The following is a 25996-nucleotide window of genomic DNA, read 5'->3' on the forward strand; positions in this document are numbered from 1 at the left end:
AATCCGCCTGCCAATGCTGGGTACACGGGTTCAAGCCCTGGTCTGGGAAGATCCCACATGACGTGGAGCAACTAAGCCCGTGCGCCACAACTACTGAGCCTGCGCATCTGGAGCCTGTGCTCCGCAACAAGAGAGGCCGCAATAGTGAAAGGCCCGCGCACCGTGATGAAGAGTGGCCCCCGCTTGCGGCAACTGGAGAAAGCCCTCGCACAGAAATGAAGACCCAACACATCCAAAAATAAATAAATAAATTAATTAATTAAAAGAAAATATGAGTCTGAAATTGCACTACAGTTGTTAAAAAGACAGGCAAGTAGGCTCATCAAGTTAAACCTGCATTAGAAATGAACATCTGTCCATATTCATCACCTGCAGAGCGTATGTCCTGCCTAAGCTTATTTGAAAACATGGTTCACTAAAAGTGACACATTTCCCAGATATCAAGCTTTGTACACTGTGCATCATTTCTCAGTGCAGAAGTTAGATGCCCAATACATTGCTTTGTGTGCAAACATAATATTTACATCCAGCATAATTCAAGAAATTTCATCTAACGCATCAAGTTCAAACACCCAGCCTAGGCTCAGTGAGCAGTGCTGGAAAGCATGGATGCAGGAACTTGAAGTTCACAAGTGCCTGAAGGGGCACATGAGCTCATGACTGATGGCTAACAACCCTTCCTTCCCAGCTTCACGTCACCAGCCCTCAAGTTCTGATCTGTGTTTTCATGAAATGTAAGTATCTAATCAGTACATTTGTTTCACAAGTATCCTAAATTTTATTAGGAAAAAAATGTTAACACATAAAATTAGAGAGAATAATACAACGAATGCTGTTCTAACCATCAGCTAGATCGAACAATTAACACTTTACCATATCCGCTCTATGTGTGTAAGTATGTATGTATGTATCCAATTATATTGCTTAGCCATTTTAAAGCATATTATTTTATCCCTAAATAAATATCTCAGATGCATCTGCAGAAAATAAGGATATTCTCCTTCATAACCATGACTATTATCATAACTAAGAAAACGGATACTAGTTCTCTCACAGCATCTAATACACAACCTGTATTAAAATGTCTAAAATTGTCCCTCAATCTTGTTTTCAAACGGAATCAAGGTTCATGATTTATATTTGACTAAGCTCTTAGTCTTTTAATCTAGAACAAGAGCCCTTTATTTTTTTCTGTTATTGACTTGTGTTTAAGAGACCAGCTTACTTATGTTATATCTGGATTTGTCTGATTGCTTCTTCATGATAACATTTAACTTGTTTCTCTCTTCCTTGTGTTTCCTACAAACCAGATGATACAGCTAAACCAAATCATGAGCATTGGAATCAGTGGACTCAGTGAAACAGACTACCCTCCCCTGTGTGGGTGGGCATCCTCCCATCCGTCCACGACGTGCACAGAACAACAGGTGGAAGAAGGAAGGAGGAATTTGCTCTTTTTTCCTGCCTCACTGCCAAGCTGCAACATCTCGTCTCCTCTGCTCTGGCCTGGCTCCCCTGGTTCTCAGGCCTTCACACTCAGACTGAATCACACCACCAGCTTTCCTGGGCCTCCATAATCCACAAGCTTGCGGACAGCAGACCTGGGGGCCTCTCAGCCTCCATGGGCACATGAGCCAATCCCTCATAATGAATCTCCATAGATAGACAGGTAGATAGATAGATAGATAGGTAGATAGATAGACAGATAGATAGACAGACAGATAGATAGAATGGATAGATAGATAGATTGGGGAGATAGAAGAGATAGGAGAGAGAATTAGATAGATAGATATAGATAGATAGATATAGAAGAGATAGTCAATAGATAGATGATAGATAGATAGGTAGATAGAAAGATAGATAGATAGATGATTGATAGATAGATATAGAGATAGATATAGATAGGTAGGTAGCCTTTTGGTTCTGTTTCTCTGGAGAATGCTCACTAAGACATAGATAGACAAATAACCTCCCCAAGTGCGCAAGAGAAACGCCATTAAATTCTTACAATCCAACCACTCATTTTCCATGACCTTACACGTCTTATTTTGTCATCTTTTTCATCTCAAAATACTTTTATTATAATTTCATTACAGGTCAGTGTTTACAGACTGATTTACACTGAATGCGTTTCAGGTAAGCTGTTCCTTAACCACATATGGGAAGGCAGAATAACCACGTGGATGGGCTGCCTCCAGATCCAACTTTTGCCTATAGACTGAAATATCATTAGTGGAATTTAGACACTAATGACCGTTAATTCCAAACAGCCTGGATATCCTTGATCTTATCTTCTTGAACTCTGACTTTTATTGTCACATTTGCAACCTTCTTACTGGGGTCAGCAGCACTGTCACTAAACACAAAAACTAAATATGAACATTTTTATGCCTAGCACAGAGGCTCACATGGTAGGTGGTTAAATATTTACTGTAAGGAAGTAGATTTTAAAATATACATGCTTTACTTATTTTTAAGTTTTATTTTTACAAGAAACAAAGAAAAAGAAAATGAAACGGCTAAAGAAATTATATATAAAGAAATTACATATAAGGAAACTATGGGAATAGCCTCTATACCCTACTGTTGGCTGGTTCAAAAGCTCACAAGGGCCTTATGTTACAACATATCGGGTAAGTCCTCCCCCTCGGACCTCTGATAGCCTCCGGCAGTGTCGTAAAATATTCAGTATCACGTGAAATCTCTTGTCAACTTTCAAAGCTGTGAACTCCTTTATGTCAGCTTCCACTACAAAATAATGGCCTGAAAATAAAGATATTAATGCTAATTTTTATTAGGACAACTTTCAAGATGAGTCTTTAATGTATTACATTATGACTATGAATGGCATTAATCACCTTTTCCTATCATTATCCAACCACAGTGAGAACTGGTATTCTTGCTAAAATAATAATTATTCTTTCATCTGAAGTTGCATAATGTTTACTGTAGCATTTCAGAAATGTAGCCCTGCTTATTATATCACTGGCTATCTGCTGGTATCTTTTGAACAATTCACTTTTCAAGACGCGATATGGTAGTGGTTAAGAGAATGAAACCCACAGCAGCTTTATCACTTAACTGAATGACCTTGGACAAGTAACTTAAGCCTTCTTTGCCTACTCTGAAAAACAGGAATAATAATAATACACAACTCACAAGGATGCTGTGAGGGCTAAAGCCCTTAGTACACTATCTGGCACATAGTAAGTGCTATAGTATAAGCATGAACAACTGTTATCATTACTATTCTAATTCTGAAAATATTGGATGTCATTCCATAATAGACTCTAATGCTGTATTTCTCAGCCTCGGCACTACAGACATTTTAGGCTAGATAATTCTTTTTTTTGTCAGGGCTGTCCTCTGCATTATAGGGTACTTTAGCAGCATCTCTGGTTTCTACTCACTAGATGCCAGTAGCACCTCCAATCCCAGCTATAACAACCAAAAATGTCTCCAGAGATGGCCAAATGTTCCCTGGTGGGAAAACTGCCCCTGATTGAGAACTACCTCTCTAGAGTTAGAAGTTTCTGGAATTAATCTTGTTTCTCATGTTTAGTTACATTCCAAACAGTTGACATGTACACATATATATACTCTCATTTTACCTTTGGTTTCCTTCGTTTCTTCATCAATAAATCTGTGATAGAGATTTCTGGCCACAGAACTCATAGACTTTTTTGGTTGATGTAAGATCTTATATTTACTAACTACTGCCTTGTTGATTTCTTTAATAACATCATTAATTTGACAATAGGTTAAGCGTGATTTCATGTACCTGTAAAAAAGAAAATGATTAATTTTTCTCAAGAATCATCATACACAATTGTTTTCTTTGCAAAACATTTACATATGATGACTTTATACAGTAGCAAAGCTATTAGTATTCTATATAAAAAATTTTACACCAACTTCCAAATAAACCAGACACATCTCAACCGTTGAAAAATTAGAGACCACAATATATTAGTGTTTATCTTCCCTAGTTATGTCTGGATACATAAGTTCCTATTCTCCACCTACAGAATTAACATTACAATTTAAAATAGGCTTTCAGACTCTGATTCAAATAGACTGATTAATTGCAAATAGAAGTTTATTTAAATATTTTTAAATGTTTGTGAGCAAGGGAAAGAAAAATTTTAATATTAATAAATTATATGACTCATGCCACTCTAGTTTCCTGCAAAAATGGATCTGTTCAGAGAGAAAAAGAAAAAGGGAGGAGGAAGAGAGGGAAGAGAAGATGAAGGATGACAAATGTGACAACAAAGATGACAATGCTGATTGAGACGAAGAAGAACTGATGGTGCAGGGGCTGCAAAGGGACGAAAGGGCCCGGAAGTTAAGCTGCACAGCTGGCCGGCAGAGAAGAACTACAGGCAGCCTCGACAGACGGCTCACTATTCATTCTGAACTCAAATGCCCTTAAGCATTGTCTCTTTCACTCTAAAGCCCACTCTTCCAATCCAATCTCCCTCCTGCCCGTCCTCCCAGTCACCAGAGTCTTAGACTATAAGAATAGGAGACCCTTGATTTTGAGTGGTCTGTACAGACCAAAAACAAAATTTTCATCATCTGCTTCAATTTTTCCCTTCAACAAACATGGATTCATTATGTTAAACTCTGACCTTTGCCTCTATTCAAAGGGGCAGTTTTCTAATCGAAACTTCCTTAAGATAAAATAATATATAAATATGTTTAAAGGAAAATGTTCTTATTGACCAAAACCCATTCATTTTCATTATTCCCTTCCTTTCTAGATTCATTTTCACCACTCATTTTTCTAACCACAATTTCCACAGTTGATGCCACAGCTCAACACAATGCAATTCCTTTAAATCATGTGAACTATTTCCTAATTTCCTCAAAACAAGTGCCAATGTTTTCCACTTTAATTCCATCTCAGTATTAATTTTTTAAAGATAAATAAAGTCCCATGCTTGGAACACATTCTTCTTACCCTAATCTTCTAACTTCTCGTTATTTAATGAATGACTTCTCGTAGTCATTCGTTAAATAACTCCTTAGTTTAAAAATGAATACTCTACCATGACTATTCTAATATCCTCCTTTCAAGGAAGCATTTTCTGAAGACCCTTCTATTCCAATGTTCTCACAGCCATTTGTTCTTCTCTTTAGCTCAGCCGATGGGCAACAACAATAACAACAACAATTTAAAAAACTGAATAGCATGAAACAGAATTTTGGTGACAATAAAGCTGTCAATAAAGGAAAGGACCAAGTGACCAAATCAAACAAACAAACAAAAAAACTAAAGGGAATTGTCAGCCTCATTCCTAGTCTCAGAACAGTGAAACTGCCAGATATTTTTCAAGTGGCTACTATGCATATGAAAAGATGGTCAACATCCTATGTCATCAGGAAACTGAAAAGTAAAACAATGAGGTACATTATACTTACTAGAATAGCTAATAGAAAAAAACTGACAAAACTAAATGCAGGTGAGTACAGGGAACAACAGGAACTCTCATTCTGTTGGGAATGCAAAATGGTACAGCCACTATGGCAGACAGTTTGACAGCTTCTTACAAAGCTAAACGGTTTTACCATAGGATCCAGCCATCACACTCCTAGGTGTTGACCCAAGTGAGCTGAAAACACGTCCACACAAAAACCTGCACGTGAATGTTCACAGCAGCTTTAGTCATAATTGCCCCAAACTGGAAGTAACCAAAATGTTGTTCAACAGATGAATGGATAAACAAACTGTGCTACATCTACACGATGGAATATTAGTCAGCGATAAAAAGAAATGCGCTATCAAGCCATGAAAAGACATGAGGGGAACCTTAAATGCATATTACTAAGGCTACAGTGTATGACTCCAACTATATGACACCCAGGAAAAGGGAAACTATAGAGACAGTAAAAAGATCAGTGGCTGCCAGGGGCTCAAGGGGGAGAGATGAGAGGGTGGCATACAGGGTATTTTTAGGGCAGTGAAACTATTCTTATCATGGTGGACACATGACATTACGCATTTGTCAAAATCCATAGACTGTACAACACAAAGAGTGAACCCCAATATAAACTACAGACTTTAGTTAATATCTAGTTAATAGTATCTAGACTGGTTTATCAATGATAACAAATGTATCACACTAATGCAAGATGTTAGTAATAGGGGAAACTGCTTTCAGGTATGAGAACAATGTACTATCTGCTCAAATTTTCTATAAACCTAAAACTGTTCTAACAAATAAAGTCTATTCATTAAAAAACAACAAAATCCAGATAGACAACTCTCAGACAAGTAAACTAATCATGCCCTTTGCCCCAGGGATTCTCCTCCTAGGACACTATCTCAAGGGAATAAGGAATTCTAAAATAGACTTGTCCAAAAGAAATTTCATTGTGCCATTCTTCATAACAATGCAATCAACCCATATATTTAATAAGGTCATGCTTAAATAACTTATAGAGTAGCCACACAATAAAATATTATACAACTATTAAAATCCAAGTTTTCCATGATAGTTAATGATGGAAAAATGCTCATGATAAAAAAAAGTATGTAAACTATATTCACAGAATAACTACATTGTTGTAATGACAATCAGAAACAACTTGTTATGTAGGTGAAATTAAAATATAGAAGGAAATACTCTCTCTTGTCTGAGTGGTGGAATTACAGATGAGTTATCTTCTAACAACAAACATTTTCTAACAACATGCATTATGTGTATAAGAAAGTAACAAGAAATGTAATAATATAAAGCCTAGAAGTTAATAAGTAAAGCCCTGGAATTATGAGAGTTTAAAAACATGGATTTCCATAATTGGTTCCCCATCAATGTCATCTGTGAAGAGCAAAGGTGCCCTCTCTCAGGGGAGGCATCCTGTCTTATTCACCCTGTATTCTTTTCCTCAGTGACCCAGACCGCAGAATAGAGCACAGACTCAAACAAGTGTGTGGCGTAAGTTAATGGACAAATGGAAACCAAACAAACACAGCACTCTCTGTTCTAATTCTCAAACCTATACAACACACTCACTTTCCTTAAAATTGTAGCAGAACTGAAGCTACTTCTGAAATGTAACTGGATAAATCTGTATCATAAAATGACCCTGAGAGGACTCAGCAACAAATTGATCCATCTCTAGATCTCTCTATGAAAAGGTTTTACAACTAAACAAAAAACATAGTTTTAAACGTCTTCAACAAAAGATTTCCTGCATTTTCACAGTGCAATGTAAAACTATTTTAGAAAAGATCGATGTTGGAACACAGCATGTTACAATTAATATAATCTAGGTTTATACTTATCAACATGTATGTTGATTATTAAAGAGCTGAATTTATCTTAAAGTTTATCTTAAATACTTACGCAGGAATGCCATTAAACTCATCAGAAGTTATAAATGGCATTTCTTTAACATTTTTTTGTTCTTTGGAGGGCTTCTTTGTGGGTGCAGGTTCCTCAACTTTGACTGGTTCTTCAGGGTCAAGATCTGATCCATTAACACTACAGAATAGAGATGCACAGATGTACAGGTAATCGTCAGAATTCTGCAGCATACGAGAAAGCTTTGCAACTGAAAATGATCAGTATCAAACACATGATTCATCTTGTTATAGGTTTATAGCCAACCTTTTTTTCTATCCCTACCATTAACGCTCATGAAGATCTGAATAGTGAGAATGCTAAAAAATCAAGTCCCTAAATCTTCAGTAATATAATTGCTCTTTACACACTCAAAACATGGTGTAAGTAGAACATGTGCCAAACAGCTTCATCAGTTATCCCACTGGCTTCTCAAAGTCAATATGCGTAAAGTTGAATTTAACTTCTACATGGCTTTTCTTCCTGACTTCCCTATTTCTGGACATGGAAACATCAATCACCTTATATTTCTATCTTTCTAATTTATCCCATTGGTTGCTAGTACAGTAAGTACCCTACATACAGATGAGTTCCGTTTCAAGAGTGTGTTCGTAAGTCCAATTTGTTCCTAAGTCCAACAAGTTAGCCTAGGTACCCAACTAACACAATCAGCTACGTAGTACTGTGCTGTAATAGGTTTATATACTTTTTACACAAATAATACCTAAAAAACACACACAAAAAATAAAGAAAACATTTTTAATCTTACAGTACAGTACCTTGAAAAGTACGGTAGTACAGTACAACAGCTGGCGCTTCTTACCAGTACCAGCTATATCACCGCTGCTTTTACTCTTGTTTCTGGATATCCTGGGCTTGAAATAAAGATACTGTACTACTGTACTCTATACAATACTGTACTGTACCCCAAAGTACACAAAAGCACAACCACTTGTAGAGGATGCACGCATGTGACGATGCACGCATGTGGCAATGTACGCCAGACACGTGAACTAACTTACATGATTGGACATGCGAACGCATGTTCACACCTTTGAAAGTTTGCAACTTGAAGGTTCGTAAGTAAGGACTTACTATATCAATCCTGCCTGCTACAGACTCATTTTAGTTGCCAGCAATGAGCACGGGTCACCCTTGGCTCAGTCCTGCCCAATTTCTGGAGTCAGTGAGAAGCCTAGTATAGCTCCTACCCACAAGCAAATAGAGTCTACAAATAGGCTGTATCTTCTAGGTTGTTTAACTGCCAAGGAAGGAATGGAGCCCTGTTGCAGGCAGCAAGTCAAGCGGTAAATGGAGACGGGATACAGGAAAGAGAAGATCCAACCCAGGAGCAAGGGAAGGGAATCCCAGGAAAGACAGGGAAGTGAGATGCCAAGACGACAGCTGAGTACCAGACACAGAGGGCAACCAGGCCTGACTGAGGTGGTGTGATGAGGATACGGCCACATGGTGGGTTGTCAAGATGAAGATGCCTGATGTTATGGTAGCATGATCCTTACATGAATCCTAACCTGAGACTCCACGGTAAGCCTGGCTGATTCTTACCTGTACTTGCTTATCTTTAGGCCCTGCTGTGTGTATCAACTGAAAATAACCATTTCTACCTATAGAAAGGTTCTGCTGTGGCCTGGCCCTAAAAGCTGACGCTAGGCCATAGTGAGTTTAGAAGAAAATTCCTCCTATTCCTCGGGCCATATTCCTGCTGGGTAGCCAATGTCTAGCCCAACAACCCTGGCAGATATCCTATGATGACCTCTGTTCCTAGCATTTATTCATGACCTTGCCCACTAATTTTCTCTTCTTGGAGTGAAATTCCAAGGTACCCTGACATGCAAGGGACTCTGTTGAGCTTATCTTTTCCTGGAGACCTTCAACTATCAGCAGCAACATGGCTCTTTTCCTACACAGCAAGGTTCATGCCTTCCTTTCAGTTTTCAAACTTAAGCAGTATGTTGTTTGTGGAAACACATACGCAAAACTGTGATTATCATAAACTCCAGGATGATTACCTCTTTGATAGAGGGAGGGTCTGCAATAGAAAAAGTGCTGTAGGTACTGGTAGTGTCCTATTTCTTAATCTGACTGGTGGATACGCTGATGTTTATCATGCTTCTTTAATTTACACTAATAATACTTTAATTACTTTTCTGTATATACGATACATTCGAAAGTTAAAAAGTTAAGTTAGCCATGGAATGTTTTTACGTACTTGGAGCCCCCTTTTAGAAATATAATTTTGTAAATCAACTATACTTCAATAAAGTTAAAGAAAAAAAGAAATACAATTATGGGCAGAGGACTGGAGAGATGGGAGTGGAGAAATACTGGAAAGACAAAACACAGGAGCTCCCCAATCATGAAGACAAAAGATGACAGAAGACCTCATGGAGCCAGACAATCAGAGGGAGGGCAGGGACAGACAAAACCCTGCAGAGGCCGCATGGACGGCTGGGGCTACGAGACAGAGAGACAGGTTGAAGATGTCGAGTTCCTGTCTAGGTGATGGGTGGGTAACAAGGAGACAGTTTAGTCTTAGACACGCGAAGCTGGAGGAGAGAACAGCTCATTCATGAGATTCCCAGCAAGCGATTAAAACAGAACTAGATGCCATGTCAAGGCCAGAGTTGGACATTTGAGAGCATTAATAATGGTGCTAAGTAAGCGTGAGTAAAACAGAGCTTTAGGACATACTTGTAATTTAAAAGAGGGCAGAGAAAAAGGAGGCAGCCTAGTCGAAAATGTAGGATGACAACTAAGAAAGCGCAGTGGCAGTGCAAATAACAGAATTTCAAAAAGATGGGCAGCAAAATAAAATCTGAAAAGAATCAGGGCTGAAGAGGTATTTTTTACCTCTTTGTGACCTTCAAGCAATCATTTTCATAAGTATGGTAGTAATTAACAGCAAAGGCTAGGTTTTAGGGGCTTCAGGAAAAGGGCAGGCACGAACATACACTGGCAGTGAACAGACAGAGGTAGGACAGTACTTTGAGGGTAAAAACAGAGCTAAGCTTTTGTTCCTTGAGCTGTTTTTAAGATGGGAAGCTCATTAAGTTTAGTTTTACCCTAAGGCAGTGGTTCTCAAGGGTCAGGGGAAATTCTGCCCCCCAAAAGACATATGGCAATGTCTGGCGACATTTTTCATTGTCACAACTGGGTGGAGGGGTGGAGGTGGGAGGGGATACAGGGGGCTACTGATATTTAGTTGGAAGAGGGCAGGGATGCTACTAAACATGCTATTTTCACAAAAAAGAATTATCTGACCTAAAATGCCAATAGAGCCAAGGCTGACAAACTCTGCTCTAAGGGAAAGAAATGAGAAAAAGTAGAAAAAGACAGTCTAGAGGAGACTTACCCTTGGGAAAGAGGGGGGACATTTTTCCCAGAGACTGTGGGATAAGAAAACTGGTAAAGATGGGGGAAAGACTATTTCTTGTATAAGTAACAAAACAAACAAAAAAAACCCTGGATAATCACTAACAAAATTGCAAGTATATAGAAAAGCAAAAAGATTTGAAGTGTTTGTTTTAATAGTTTTATAAAACCAGATAGTAAAAATAATTATAAACACACTTACAAGTTCTGGGTTACTGTTACTTGAGGCAAATGGGGAGGAATGTTTTCTTTGAGATGTTCCACATCTTTATAATCTTCTTCAAGACATTCAAAGAGTTCCTAAAATAAAAACAAAAAGCTCACAAATAAGCATCTGTCCGGCCTGTGTGTGTTTTAACATGTTAGATAGAACATGAAAGGGGCTTCCCCAGTGGTCCAGTGGTAAAGACTCTGCACTCCCAATGCAGGGGGCCCGGATTCGATCCCTGGTCAGGGAACTAGATCCCACATGCCGCAACTAAGAGCCCGCATGCTGCAACAAAGATCCCGCATGCGGCAACGAAGATCCTGCATGCTGCAACTAAGACCCAGCGCAGCCAAATTAATTAATTAATTAATTAATTAATTAATTATTTAAAAAAGAGCATGAAAGACTATGTACCACAATCACAATGATTCTGAGTATTCAAAGAGCAGAGCGGTGAAAAAGCATTGAATACAGCAATATTTAAAAAGAGCCCTTTGGTTTCTCGAGCTGATTTTGGACGGTAATATATTATTTTTCTCTACTGGATTTTTTCAGAGGACAATTGTTAGAATAACATTACAACAGGCAGGGTTGACATTCATGTCTTTCTAAAATACTTTAACCTTGGGAAGCAACTGAAAAGTATATGAAAGATTTATGTTTCTCATTCTGGTAAAGTGCTTTTGTTGACTTAGCAAACGTTCCCCAGCACCAGAGTGATAATGCATTCCCGGAATGCAACGATGAGATACTGCTTGGAACGGCTTTCATATATTCCAGCTTAATGAAAATTCCTACTTGATCATAACCACTTTCATTTTGTGTTGTCTTTATTTAACTTTCCCTAGAACTTGAGGTTATGAACTCATGCAAATTTAATAAGAAAAATACTCTGTACCTTTGGATTCCCATCATCTGATTTTCAATCATAATGTAAACAAAAATTCCAAATAGTCTTTAATCCTGAGTTGAACATTCTCGAAACCCACACCTAACCCTGGGCATTCTTGGGCAGGGTAGAAGTGAAACCATTATTGGTTTCTGTTTTGAATTTGTATAACATCTTTCTTTTAAACAGATGAATGATGTTCAGAGATACTAATTTCATTTCAACTGATAGTAGCATAGGCACAATCATGCCCAGTCCCAGAGCTGAAAAATCTTTACAGACATTGAGGATTATAAGGCTTACAAAGGACCATAGAGGCCACCTTGACCATATCAATGGCTCTAAGAGCATGAGGTAATTATGGTACAGATTGAGTATTTTCCCATCCCATCAGAAAGTACACTAGCACTTTGATTAGGTGAAGGCTTATTTAGAATAAAATGTGTGTGTGAATGAGGCTCAAGTTTTTCTTTGCTTGAGAATCCTTATACTATATTCTATAGAAACAGAGAAATGCAGAATAGAAGGGACCCAAGAAATAGTTCGGTATGACCCATTACTTTTCAAATGAGGACGCTGAGACCCCAAGAGGAAAAATGACCTTCTCAGCGTGGCAGAAGGTGCTTCGGGGAGCCAGCGTGAGAATCCACATCTCCAAACCCCAGGGCAGGCATTCCTCCTACATCGCCCTCCCAGGAGATCACTTATTTAAATTAAACCTACCAAGAGTTATTTAGGAGAGACTTCCCTGGTGGCGCAGTGGTTGAGAATCTGCCTGCCAATGCAGGGAACATGGATTCAATTTCTGGTCTGGGAAGATCCCACATGCCACTGACCAACTAAGCCCATGCGCCACAACTACTGAGCCCACGCGTCGCAACTACTAAAGTCCGCATGCTCTAGGACCTGCGTGCCACAACTACTGAGCCCTCGTGCTGCAACTACTGAAGCCCGCACGCCTAGAGCCCGTGCTCCGCAACAAGAGAAGCCACCGCAATGAGAAGCCCGTGCACTGCAACGAAGAGTAGCCCCCGCTTGCCGCGACTAGACAAAGCCCATGCACCACAACAAAGACCGAACACAGCCAAAAAAAAACACAATTATTTAGGAAATATTCCTTTTTAGTAAATAGATTGGCTACCACCATGCAGGAAGAAACACATCTGGAACTCTGGAGTCCTTTATACTGGGAAAATAAAATGCAAATGGCACTTTTTACCGTTAATAATAACTTACAAAGCTAAGAACATTATAAACTTAAAGAATCCTTAAGGATTCCCTGGTGATTAGGGAGTCTGTATCTATTGCCTTTTTATTTTGTTTTTTTCACTAGAAAACCATTACCTTGAGTGAACTGTTGGTTTGTTCTTGATACTGAATTTCCAATTCCAATTTATTTAGAAGTTCATTTACTACAATGATCTCATCTCCTATTTTATTTAATATAGTCTTCAGGGTAGGTTCTTGCCCTATTGATAAACAAAGATAAAATGGAAAATAAAATGTATAGAAAAGCAAAAAACATACACGTATCCAACTGAACTCTTGGGACAGAGCTCTACCTTAAAGAGACACTGAGGGTTGAGAAAGAACTATTGTTTCAGCCCCTAAGAACTGTCTCTATGGATAATCTTAAGAACTCATTTCTAAGTAATATGAAAAAAAAGGAAGGGAGAGATAATTACACTGTATCCCCTGAATCTTTTGCTTCTGGAGAACTGTTCCACTAATAAAACACCTAGAAATGCTAGATAAAATACACACCCTTTTACATGCATAGTTGAGCTCTTATGAGAAAAAGGTAAATCACCAAGGGCTTCCACATGAAGAGCGAACCACAGACCAGGCAGTACGTGTCAGCTGATGCTACAGCAGCCCTAATGGTGGTGGGGCGGGGGACGAGGTACAGAGGAATGCTGGAGAGAGAAGGTTGTCACTCTCAGCAACCTAATATATTTGGTTTTAATGGGAATAAGAGCCAAGGCTTTGGGACTTCAAAGCACAGGATGCTGAAAGTGAGAATCCCAAACGAGGCCAGGATCCCTCTTCATGGGCTGTATCTTCAGTGAATGTGTAAACCTGAGAAATTCTAATCACTGGCCAGGAAGATAAGCTTATGTTTTGGACTGGCCTGCAAGTATGGGTGGGAGGCGGTGGAGAGTAGCCTGCTCTCAGATTCCCAACCCCACCTCCTAGTCCCTCTCTCTAGCTCCCTAGATACGAGGATGGGAAAACCAGAGTCCCCTCCTCCCTAGAAATAAGAGAAGTAGTAAAAAAAAGAATTTTTAAGGGCAGATCAAAAGCACAAAAAGGAAAACTATCTTCACAATCAAATCTTTCCATCTTCACTTCTAGTAACCAAATCATGAAATACACATAACATAACTGAAAACATCCTGTGACCACATCTATAGATTACAGATGCAGTAGAGTGAAATGGCTAAAGCCTCCAGGTCTGAAGTCAGAGACACCAGTACCTGCCCTCAGAGGGTTACTGAGAAGTAGGAAAGTACATATAAGATGGGCGAGCACTGTGCTTGGAACCTAGTAAAGCACTCAGTAAAGGCAAACTACTATTAATCGACGTAATCTAACAAAGCAATGCAAATTGCATTTGACAGTAGGTTCATAACAACTAAAAGAAATTAACAAGTCAGAGTGTTGATGTCTTTGCTGAGATTAATTACAGGCGGTAAAACAACTAGTTGGATATACTGGTATCACAAATAACTTAGTCACCTAAATTTTAGGGCCTTGTTTGCTGATTTGTAGTAAAATAAATTCACTAAGCAAATTCACTACTTTTCATAGTAGTGATCTAGTAAATCACAGCAGCCAAAGTGGCAAACAAATTACTAGGTTTTCCTAAATAGGTCATGGAACCAAACAGACAAATTGTTCTCCCCACGTACAAATGATGGTTACCCAGTGTGTAGTTATCTAACAGGTCAGACTGCTTCATCCAGGCTTCACGCTTTGATGGGGTCATTTGAATTCAAGGTTTGATCGTTTAACAGATCTCTAAATTATATTTTTCCAATAGTAATCATGCCCTCAGAAAGAGAATCTAAAGAAGACTGCTTATTAAAAACCTAAATGTCCTTTTTCAGATTATTCAATAAAAGTGGCATAGAAGAAGACAAGTACTACACTGGGAATCGAGACACAAAACCTGTAGTTCCAACTGACTACCCATGAGCTGGGGGACCAGGGCAAGTCACCTGACTTCTGAGCCTCAGTTTCCTCATGTGAGAGACCAGGTGGCTTGAGAAGATAAACCCACAGTCCCTTCAGCTTTAACTTTCTACAGAATATGTCAGCCACCAACTGTAAAATGGATGAGGCTCTTTATTAGTGGTTCCCAACAAGAGACATAGAATATCAAAGTCTCAGAAGGACATGGATAATTTGAAAAGACATTCCAACAGTATAATTTCATATTTGAATTTTTTTAAATTATCAATTCATAATACAAACTACAATAAAAGTTCAACAGGATCTTCCCAGCAGATGGAATTCCACCTATCAATAAATCTTTAGCTTTCCTAGATATGGTTGGGAAGTACATCATTTTTGTAAACAATATTTTTCCAGACTTCACAAGGATCTCCTACTTCTCTGCACTTCCATTGCATCATCCACTTTCAGCACTTCAAAATATCTTGGAAGATGGTTACAATTTACAAGTTTCTGGATGTTTAAAAAATTGACTTCATTTTCAATTAATTGTTTCCTAGTGATATATATTGATCAGCTTCCTCCAAAGCAGTCTGTAAGATGGGTTATGGGCTACTTCTATCTCTGTGGATCTTTTCCACTTCTGGTGTTTTCCTTGTCTTTTAGTATCTCTACTTAGCTCTAGAACTAGGAACACTAAATAACTTTCAAATCTTACTATTCTGCCTTGTGTGTCTCAGAAAAACATAAGTAAATAAATATAATTAATAGCTAGTTCATTGTTCAATGTAACTTACATTTTAGTATCCTCTGCAATATTCAAAATACTGAGGGCAGACTGTTTTAAGAATCACCATTCGAAACTTAAAATTACCTTTCTAAGATACATTCACTTAACCAGGCATAAGATATCAAAGTGGGACAATAATCATAACGCATTTTGTATGTACAAAGTCAGTGGAATCTGTTTTACTTACCACAATTTCTTAATGACAGAGTTTTTTTAATATTGCCAATCTTTTCATTAATATGAGAGCATAATTGTTCCAGATCTGAGGAGGCCATCCTTTAAGCCTCTGAAGAAAAAGATATACATTTATAAAAAAAGAGAAGCCAGACAAATTTATATTCACTTTCAATATCCAAGAATGGTAAATACCCAGTAAGTCACATCTCCCTGAAAAGAAAGTACAAAAACTCAAGAGCAATATCTTTCAATTCTACAAAATTCAGTTTCTGTCCAAAGTCCAGTACTGACTTGTCTTAGAGCTTTCTGTAGTTAATGCATCCCAAACCAGGGTACAGGGGATAAGCCTGTGTCATTTCCTTATAGATTTAAGGGGACAAATGCCTTTACTTACACATACAGACAACATTGGTATTTTCTTTGAAAACTCAAAGACCCAAGAATTTTAAGGAAAAACACAGTAAGTTCAAAGAAACGGGTCCAGGTAAGCATTTCTCCCATGCTGTTGGGTTTGGGCCTTTACTATTTGGGGTCGGTAAGGAGGTGGAGGGAAAGGAGGAAAGAAATCAGGTACTATTCACTCCGAGGGTTAATGAGGTCTAAAGCATCCACCCCGGCTAACCGGGCGAAGCAAGGTCAAGCCCTCTTCCGCCCCACGCGGCACCGCCCCGAGCCCCCCACCCCGCCCAAGCAATGCCTTCCGCCCGCTTCCGAAGGCGGGATCCTCAACACCAGACTCCAACCTCGTGAGGGTCCGGGAGCAAAGGGCCCACTCAGTGCGGTCGCGAGGCGAGAAGACCCCTCCAGTCTCCACCGGAAGCCCAGGATGGCGAGACCCAACTCCGGGAGCGAAATTCAAACTGCCCGCCGGGTCTTGGTACCGCGCAAGCGCACATCAGCGCTCCCGGAACACGGCTTAGCGGCCTCCTGCGTTTCCAGGTTTACCCAGGGCCGCAGCGGAGCGGGGCCGGGGGCGGGGCAGTGGTGCGGGGGCGGGGCAGTGGTGCGGGGCCCGGCCGGGGAAAAGGCGGAGCTGGGTTGGCTCGGGCGCGAAAGGCTGCCAGGACAAGTGCCCCTCCTACTCCGTGCCGTAACGGGTGATTTCAGTCGGTCACCCAATCCTGACCGTCCAGCAGCCAGGGCCAAGCGCTCGGGGGATCAAATCGCGAGCTTAAACTGGGTCTCCAAATTGGCTGCACATTAGAATCACCAGGGCAGCTTTTAACAAATTCCAGTGTCTAAGCCGTACCCCAAATCAGTGAATTCAGACACTCTGTAAGTGGATCCCAAACCTTAATATTTTTAAAAACACCAGCCACTTCCAAAAAGCAGCCAAGTGTGTGAGCTGTAAGACTGAGACACCCTGTCTTCGTGGAATTTAGTGTCTGTAAGGGCAAATGCAAATAAAAAAAAAAAATTCCCTGTTGGTCCAGTGGTTATGACTCTGTGCTTTCACTGCCGTGGGCAGGGTTTGATCCCTGGTCGGGGAACTGAGATTCCCCCAAGCCGCCTGGCACCGCAAAAAAGAAAAAAAGGGGGGGAAAAGTTTAATTCCCCTTGTTGAAGAAAAGGGGGGAAAGCATCCCAGGGCTGGTGTGGTTGCTCCACAGTCATCAAGGATCCACATTCGTTCCATCTTTTTGGTACCACCGTCCATGGCATCATGCATTCTGGAGTTAAGGTTGCCTGTGGTGCAAGACAACTGCCATTTCCTTTCTCATTTCTTTGAGAAAGACTTAGCTGAAACAGCACTTTTAAAGAGTTTTCCTGGAAATCACCCCTAATGGCTTCTATTTGCTTTCCACTGGTCACTCACATCTGCAAAGGAGACTAGAAAAAACAATCATTAAAATTTTTTTGATCTGGACAGTTACATTGCATCCTCAACAATATAGGGTTGCTTTTTGTAAGGGAGAATGAGATTCTGGGTCAGTGAATACCTGCCTTGGCCATTTCTACTTATTACTTTTAAAAACCTTTTATTATGGAAAATTTCAAACATATAAAATTAGAAAGAAGAGTACAATGAACCCCATGCTCAACCCATCATCCAGCTTCAACCGTCATTAATTTATTGCAAATGTTGTTTCATCCATACCTCCTCTCCTCCCACGCCTTGCCTCCTGGAATATTTTGAAGCAAATCTCAAACATTGTATCTTTTCATCCAAAAACATTTCCATATTTACCTCCTAAAGATAGAAACTTTAAAAAAAATGTTTATTTTAAAAACTGTTGATTTGGGCTTCCCTGGTGGCCCAGTGGTTAAGAATCCGCCTGCCAATTCAGGGAACATGGGTTCGAGCCCTGATCCGGGAAGATCCCACATGCCGTGGAGCAACTAAGCCCGTGTGCCACAACTACTGAACCTGCGCTCCAGAGCCCGCGAGCCGCAACTACTGAGCCCTTGTGCCTAGAGCCCGTGCTCCACAACAAGAGAAGCCACCACAATGAGAAGCCCGCACACTGCAATGAAGAGTAGCCCCTGCTCCCACAACTATAGAAAACCCGTGGGCAGCAGTGAAGATCCAACGCAGCCAAAATAAATAAAATAAATTTAAAAAACAAACAAACAAACAAAAACTATTGATTTGTTTGAATTAGAATCCAAACAATATTTACACATTGTTATTTGGTTGATACATTTCTTAAATCTCTTTTAATTGCAACAGGCCTACTTATTTAGAACTAAATTCCTTTAGCAGGAACAAAGCCTTTCATTGTAGGACTAAATGTAAGGCTTAAAATGTCAACATTCTATGAAAAATAACATAATAACAGAAATTCACCCTGCAGCATCAAGGACAAACATTATCAGATTACTTCCCATGAGAAAATAAACAAGAAGAAGAGAGCATAAAGGCACTGAATACAAGACGAGAGGGGGGAAATGTGGAAAAAATATAGAAATGAGTAGTTGGATCACACTGCCTACTTCTTATTTCTTCCTGGGACTGGTTTACTTGTCAGGACTCCTTCAGTTGCAATGACAGAAACTCTATCCAAACTGACTTAAGAAAGGAAAAAGACTTTATATGGCTTATAAAACTGTAAAGCGTGTGTGTGTGTGTGTGTGTGTGTGTGTGTGTGTGTGTGTGTGTGTGTGTTCAGTTACAGCTGAACCCAGGTACTCAAGCATACTATTAGGAAGCCATCTCCATCTCTCACTTATGCGTTCCTCCCTGTTGGTTCCATTCTCAGGTGGCCTTTTCCCTATGGTGACCTCTGGTACCTCCAGACTTATATATACCTCAATGGGTTAGCAGTTCTTGCTTTCCTAAGAGATTTAGCAAAACCCCAGGATGGAATCTCATCAGGCTGACTTGGGTCATCTGCCCACTCTGAATCAATCAGTCTAATTTGGAGGGGTGAAATGGTCTGATTCGCTAGGTAGCCTGGAGCTGGAAGCCAGGACAGCCCTACCCAAAACACAAAGTCTGAGAGTAGGACACAGGTAGTTTCTCAGGAAAATCTAGCTGCTTTTATGAGACAATGGGGACAGGGAGAAGTAAAAACAAAACAAAAACCTGTCTTCTTCAGGGTTATGAGTCATTCAAGGTGAAAGAGACAACTTGCCTCACAGAAATTATGTTATGGGGAATTAAAATTTATTGGTATCCCATCTCTTTCCACAGAGAAGCTATGTTCCATTGTCATCCCCAAATTACAAGTAGGAAAGAGAGCTATTCTGCATTGGAATGATTGTATTGCTGATATAATTCCTTGGAAAAATTCCAGAACCATTGCTACAATTCATTATTCACTTCCATAGTGTTCTGAGAAGGATTTTACTTATGATACTGATATTGTCAAGTTCTGAATCCTTTATATATTCATCCATTCTCATCTCCATCTCTTTCACTATGTCAAGAAGATTTTTTTTTCATTCTTTTTCAAGCTGAGATGGTTGGTTGAGAGAAAGTTATTTGTGTTTGGAATCTCAATAATTTATTTCTTCCAGGATAGCAATGTCCTGACCTGCACCTATCTTCCCTTTCCTGTTGAAGTACCTCTGGACAGTCATATGACAAGAGGAAAAAAAATGAAAAGAGCAAGATGTAAGAAATTGCTGGACTGTTCCTTGCAAGAAATATGAACAAAAGTAACGTGAACTCTAGTCTTCAGAGAAAAATAGTAATAACAATAACATCAGTTAACATTTATTGGGTACTTATTCTAATTCAGGCATTTTACATAAATTATCCTGTTTAACCTTTGTAATAAATTTATGAATACTTAAAGTATGATCTGCACTTTACAGATGAGGAAACTGAGGCTTATAATTAAGTAACTTAATTACTTAATTATAAGCCCAAGTCAATAAATGGCAAAGTGGGTCCCTGACCTCAGAACTGTCCTCTTTACCATGATGCTCTGCTGCCTCCCCAGGAAAAAGGGGTCATTTGCTCCCATGTTTTGTGTTTCTGAACCTATAGACTTCCATCATCATTTAATTCCCTCATGACGTATCACCATGTGAGCAATTTTAGATTACCTATAAATTTGAAGTTTTTGATACCCAATTGACTTTGACAGAAAAGACTTTATTCATACTTTTTGTACTTCTCTTTGTCTTTCTCTTGCAGCTAAATGTCAAGCTTAACCTCTGGATGTCCCTAAACTGTCACTGTAGACTAAAGATCAAAGATCTCATTAAGCAACAGGCCTCTGCATTTCTAGGCAACTTGGGAAATATTTATTCCTCTGGTTTTGACCGATGGCTAGTGACCAGTGGGTCCAATAAGTTTTGGGACAGGTTCATAGCTCTCTAGTGCTGATGGGTCTTCCTTTCTGAGATGCCTCACTGATCACGCAGGATAAGTCTGACCTTTTAGGGAGTTATAACATCCAGACAGATTATGTTTTTACATTTACCTATTAAAATACTCTCCTTTAGCTTGTTTTATTTATTTATTTATTTATTTATTTATTTATTTCTGCCCTGCGTGGCTTGCAGGATCCTAGTTCCCCAACCAAGGATTGAACCCAGGCCACGGCAATGAAAGCACCAAGTCCAAACCTCTGGACTACCAGGGAATTCCCTTTTGGCTTGTTTTTAAAAGCCATTTTCTAGATGACAAAATTAAAATCCAAAGCATGTACTTGTAATACAGATCCCACAGGGACTATTTCTCAATTCTCATTAGCTGTCACAGCAGCTGAGGTCATCCCAGAAAATCAAAACTTGTCACTTTTACAATGTTTCATACCCTAAAATGATTTATAGGGGAGTTTTTTTAAACCAGAGAGGAGAGGAAAAAGAAAAAAGCTTACACTTTGCCCCAGTGGTCTTTCTTAACTTTATTGAGTCTTTATCTTATGTATAATTTTTTAGTTTTATAGTCAAGCCGCAATTTCTGTGCCAGCAGGCTGCTCTTAACAAAGGCCCAGAGGTATGTTATATGATTAGAGGCAGGAAAGGAAAGTCCCCAGCATGAAAACTTCCCTCTCTCTCTCTCTCATATCTAAAAATACCACCCAGTAGTAAGACAGAGGAAGATGCAAAACAAAACCATCAGGAGAAATTTTCATAGTCCCAGCTCAGTCATTAACTGGCTCTGTGAACTAGAGAAATGAACCACTTCTGAGATCACATCCAGCTCAAAGCATCAGACATTTTTTTCTTCAAAAAAAGTTTCTCTCTTCCTGTAACTTGCTTTTTATATATAAATATGACTAGGTAAGTATAATAGACTTTTAAGTTAGAAAAGAGAACTAAGATTGTCCCATGTATTTTTCCTTTCCTCACTTCTTAACAAATGTACCTCAAATAACTTTAAAAAAAAAAAAAACACCCTTTCCAAAAAACCACTAATAACTGTCAACAAAGAAAGAGAGAGAATGTAAGGTAATAAACATTTAAAACTGATGTCAAGGAGGGAAATAAGATTCTGGAGCAGAGAGGAGAAGCAGAGCATGGCCTGGCTCCTAACGACACCACCACCCCAGAAATCATATTGGAGAACCTACATATCTGAGAATTGAAGGAAATCTGAAGATTACCACCTGAGGGATAGTCTTTCTTTTTTCCGTCTTCTCGGCCATGGCTCTCTCTCTAACTGGGTCTAGTTTCCCATTGGAAAATGATCCAAAGTTTGAGCTATTCCCCAAAGCAATGGACTATTACTTGAAATTGTGAAAAGCAGAACATTCGTTTAGGGTGTCTAACAATGAAAGAAAAAAGGGAGAAAGGAAGGCAAGGAAGGAAGAAACCATGCAAAGACTGATAAAGAAAATCACCTACAGGAATACATGTTTAAAGGAATGGAAGAAATTTTATATCCGTATGAATTGTATATATATTAATTAATTAAAAATAAGACCTCATAGAAAAGAGAATAAACAGAAACAAAAGAAAAAGATGTGGGGCTTCCCTGGTGGCGCAGTGGTTAAGAATCTGCCTGCCAATGCGGGGGACACGGGTTCGAGCCCTGGCCGGGGAAGATCCCACATGCCGCGGAGCAACTAAGCTTGTGCTCCACAACTACTGAGCCTGAGCTCTAGAGCCCACAAGCCACAACTACTGAACCCACGTGCCACAGCTACTGAAGCCTGCACGCCTAGAGCCTGTGCTCCGCAACAAGAGAAGCCACTGCAAAGAGAAGCCCGCGCACTGCAACGAAGAGTAGCCTCTGCTCGCCGCAACTAGAGAAAGCCCACGCACAGCAACAAAGATCCAACACAGCCAAAAATAAATAAATAAATAAATAAATTTAAAAAAAAAAAAAAAGAAAAAGATGTGGGCTTCCCTGGTGGCGCAGTGGTTGAGAATCTGCCTGCCAATGCAGGGGACACGGGTTCGAGCCCTGGTCTGGGAAGATCCCACATGCCGCGGAGCGGCTGGGCCCGTGAGCCACAATTACTGAGCCTACGCGTCTGGAGCCTGTGCTACGCAACAAGAGAGGCCGCGATAGTGAGAGGCCCACACACGGCAATGAAGAGTGGCCCCCACTTGCCGCAACTGAAGAAAGCCCTCGCACAGAAACTAAGACCCAACACAGCCATAAATAAATAAATAAATAAATAAATAAATAAATAAATAAATAAAATAAAATAAAAAAATAAAAAGATGTAAGGAGAGCATTATACTTAAAAATATAAATTGAGGGTCCAAACAACACCATTACAGAACTAGTATACTGAAGTACCAATAGCAAGAAATAGAAAAGACACCATTGAAAATCAAGTTAAAAGAGAAGTTTAAGATGATTACAGTACATTCAGTTGAAAAAGAAAAGAAAGAAAGTAAAGTAAATAGAGAGAAGCCCACAGAAACAGAAGATAGAAATGATCCAACATGATGATAACTGGTGTCCGAAATGTAAAGTACACCAAAAATGGGCCAGAAGAATCCAAAAGATGTAATAAAGGTGATTACCTAGCGGGGGGAAAACGTTGAGCTTCTAGATTGCATTCCAGGAAAATTTACTAAGAGACACTCTACAACTAGAAATATTCAAGTTAAGTTATTCAACTTTAAAGATAAAGAGTTCTTTAAGGATTAAGGTAAAAAGCAAATTGGCTACAAGAAGGGAAAATATCAGGGTGCCTCAGATAACTGCACTTAACTTTTTATTTTGAAAAATTTCAAACAAACATACATAAAAATCAAAACAGTTGAGCAACAAACACTCATATATCCTTCACTTAACTTCTTCAAATGTTAATATTTTGCCATATTGTGATATATATGTACTTCAGAAATATTATTGTATATTGCAAAATCTAGGGAAACCACTTGTATTTGGCCAGACTGCTCAGCTTGCGGGACCTTAGTTCCCCAACTAGGCATTGAATCTGCACCATGGCAGCGAAAGCACCAAGTCCTAACCATTGGACCACCAGGGAATTCCCCAAAATTTTTTAAAAGAAGAATAATTGTTTACTAATAAAGAATGCTCAACTAAAAGCAGAGAAGTTAGGAAAATAAGCCTGTGGTGACAAATAGAAAATAGTTACAAACATTGTTGATATTAATCCAAATATACCAATAATCACTTTAAATGTGATTGGGTCTAATTACACCAATTAAAAGATAGAGATTGTCAGACTGGATTCAGAAAAAAAAGAAACACACACAGGGCCCAACTATATGTTGTCTATAAGAAACCCACTTAATATATAAAGAATCTAATAGATTAAAAGTAAAGAGAGAGGTAAAGATATACCATGATAACACTAATCAAAAGAAAACTGAAATAGCTATATTAATTTTGGACAAAGTAGACTTCAGAACAAGAAAAATTATCAGAGATAAACAGAGACACTACATAATAATAGAGGGGTCATTTTCCAAAAAGACATACATTCCTAAACATGTATGCACCTAACAACAGAGCATCAAAATACATGAGGCAAAAACCGATAGAAATGAAAGGCAAAATAGACAAATCCACTTTTACAGTTGGAGACTCCAAAACCCTCTGTCAAATAACTAATAGATCAAGCAGGCAGAAAACATAAAGGATATAGTTTAACTGAACAACACTATCAATTTGATCTAATTAGCATTTATAGAATACTCCATCAAACAACAGCAGAATACACATCCTTTTCAAGCTTGAATGGACCATTCACCAAGAGAGACCACATTCTGGGCCATAAAATATACATTAACTAATTTAAAAGAATAGAAATAATACATAGTATGTTTTCAAACAACAATGGAATTAAATTGGAAATCAATAATAAAAAGATAGCTGGAAAATCCTCAAATATTTTGAAATTAAACAACAAACTTCTCAGCAACACCTGGGTGAAAAGAGGAGTCTCAAGTGAAATTAGAAAATATGTGAGGGTTTCACTCCTGGGATGGCAATGTGGGGAGCCCCTAGGACCTGCTCCCCAGCAGAACAAACATAACTAGTGTAGACTCTGAAGGGGAAAAAAGCCATTTAAAATGTCTGGAAGTTGTCTGAAGGGCATACAGAAAATTAAGAAATATTTATTCATAAAGGCTACTAAAGCTTAGTTAAGACCCAGTGAAAGTCCGTGGGCCTTGAGCCAGCACCTCCTTCCTGTCTTTGCAACTCCAGCTCAGCTTGATGGAAGCTCTACTCCAAGCAGTTGTGGCCACGAAGACAGTGGGGATCACTCTCCCCTCGGGTTTCTGTCAGGGAACACAGTATCTCACCAGCAGGGCAAGCCACCAGTATTGCTCATTCCCTCCAACTCTGAGTTGAAAAGGCTGAATTTCTGGTGAGAGCGACCAAAAAGTCGGGAGATCCCCTTCCTCTACGCAGCCCCTCCCTACGAAGAGGCTCCACCCCAGTCTTCGCAGGCTGAGACTACTAGGGCCCCAATGGCCCTCGCTTCAGCTCATTCACAGGGCAGAGGGTCCATGCTGGGAGGGGCCAGCCGCGAAGACCCCACCCAGCACCCAGAGTAGTGGTTCAGAGATTTTGCCCTTTGTGTAACATTTTAATTTTCACTTTTGCCTTTTGATGTACTCTTTAAATCTTTATATGTAAGCATCTGTCATTTTAATGAAAAACTAAACCAGTATGGGCTTTCTTTAAACGGGGTGAGGGTGGGGTCTGGACTGGAAGCAAATACGTCAAGTAGGCTAGCAGTGGTTATATCCACTGTTACTGCTGTGATAGGATTTTTGTCCCTGCATTTTCAATACACATAAATAAAACACGCACGGTCTTAGCTTGAGCTTCTTTAACAAAATTCATAGTCTCGGTGTCTTAAACAACAAACATTTACTTCTCACAGTTCTGGAGGCTGGGAAGTCCAAGATCAAGGTGCCAGCTGATTCGCTTCCTGGTGAGAACCCGCTTCCTGGCTTGTAGACAACCACCTTCTCTCTGTGTCCTCCCATGGCAGGAGTGGTTGGGTTGGGGTAGGGCGGGGATGGGGAGAGAGGAAGAGAGAGAGAGAGAGAGAGATCTCATCCTCTTCTTATAAAGGCCTCCAGTCCTATCGAATTAAGCTCCCCAGTCTTATGATTTCATTTAACCTTAATTGACTCCTAAAAGTCATATCTCCAAATAGTCACAATGTTGG

The 25996-nt window shown here is 39.5% G+C and overlaps 1 protein-coding gene across 1 annotated transcript; it reads right to left on the reverse strand.

Moving 5' to 3' along the window:
* Nucleotides 1–2441: 2441 nt before the first annotated feature.
* Nucleotides 2442–16947, reverse strand: SKA1 (spindle and kinetochore associated complex subunit 1). Its single transcript, XM_007197245.2, has 7 exons — nucleotides 16730–16947; nucleotides 15997–16095; nucleotides 13187–13311; nucleotides 10948–11045; nucleotides 7356–7493; nucleotides 3612–3781; nucleotides 2442–2763 (listed from the first exon to the last, which is right to left on the reverse strand). The coding sequence occupies exons 2-7, from the start codon at nucleotides 16082–16084 to the stop codon at nucleotides 2615–2617; spliced, it is 768 nt and encodes a 255-aa protein (XP_007197307.2). The 5' UTR covers nucleotides 16085–16095; nucleotides 16730–16947; the 3' UTR covers nucleotides 2442–2614.
* Between the last annotated feature and the right edge of the window lie 9049 nt (nucleotides 16948–25996).

Source organism: Balaenoptera acutorostrata, chromosome 13 (assembly GCF_949987535.1).
Source record: "Balaenoptera acutorostrata chromosome 13, mBalAcu1.1, whole genome shotgun sequence".
NCBI lineage: Eukaryota > Metazoa > Chordata > Mammalia > Artiodactyla > Balaenopteridae > Balaenoptera > Balaenoptera acutorostrata.

Coding starts and splice junctions, on each gene's coding strand:
- SKA1 (XM_007197245.2), bottom strand. CDS start 16,084: ATGGCCTCCTCAGATCTGGAACAATTATGCTCTCATATTAATGAAAAG. Junction 13,312..15,996: donor TCTGTCATTAAGAAATTGTG/GTAAGTAAAACA, acceptor GTTTATCAATAG/GGCAAGAACCTACCCTGAAG. Junction 3,782..7,355: donor GAGTTTAATGGCATTCCTGC/GTAAGTATTTAA, acceptor TCTTTTTTACAG/GTACATGAAATCACGCTTAA.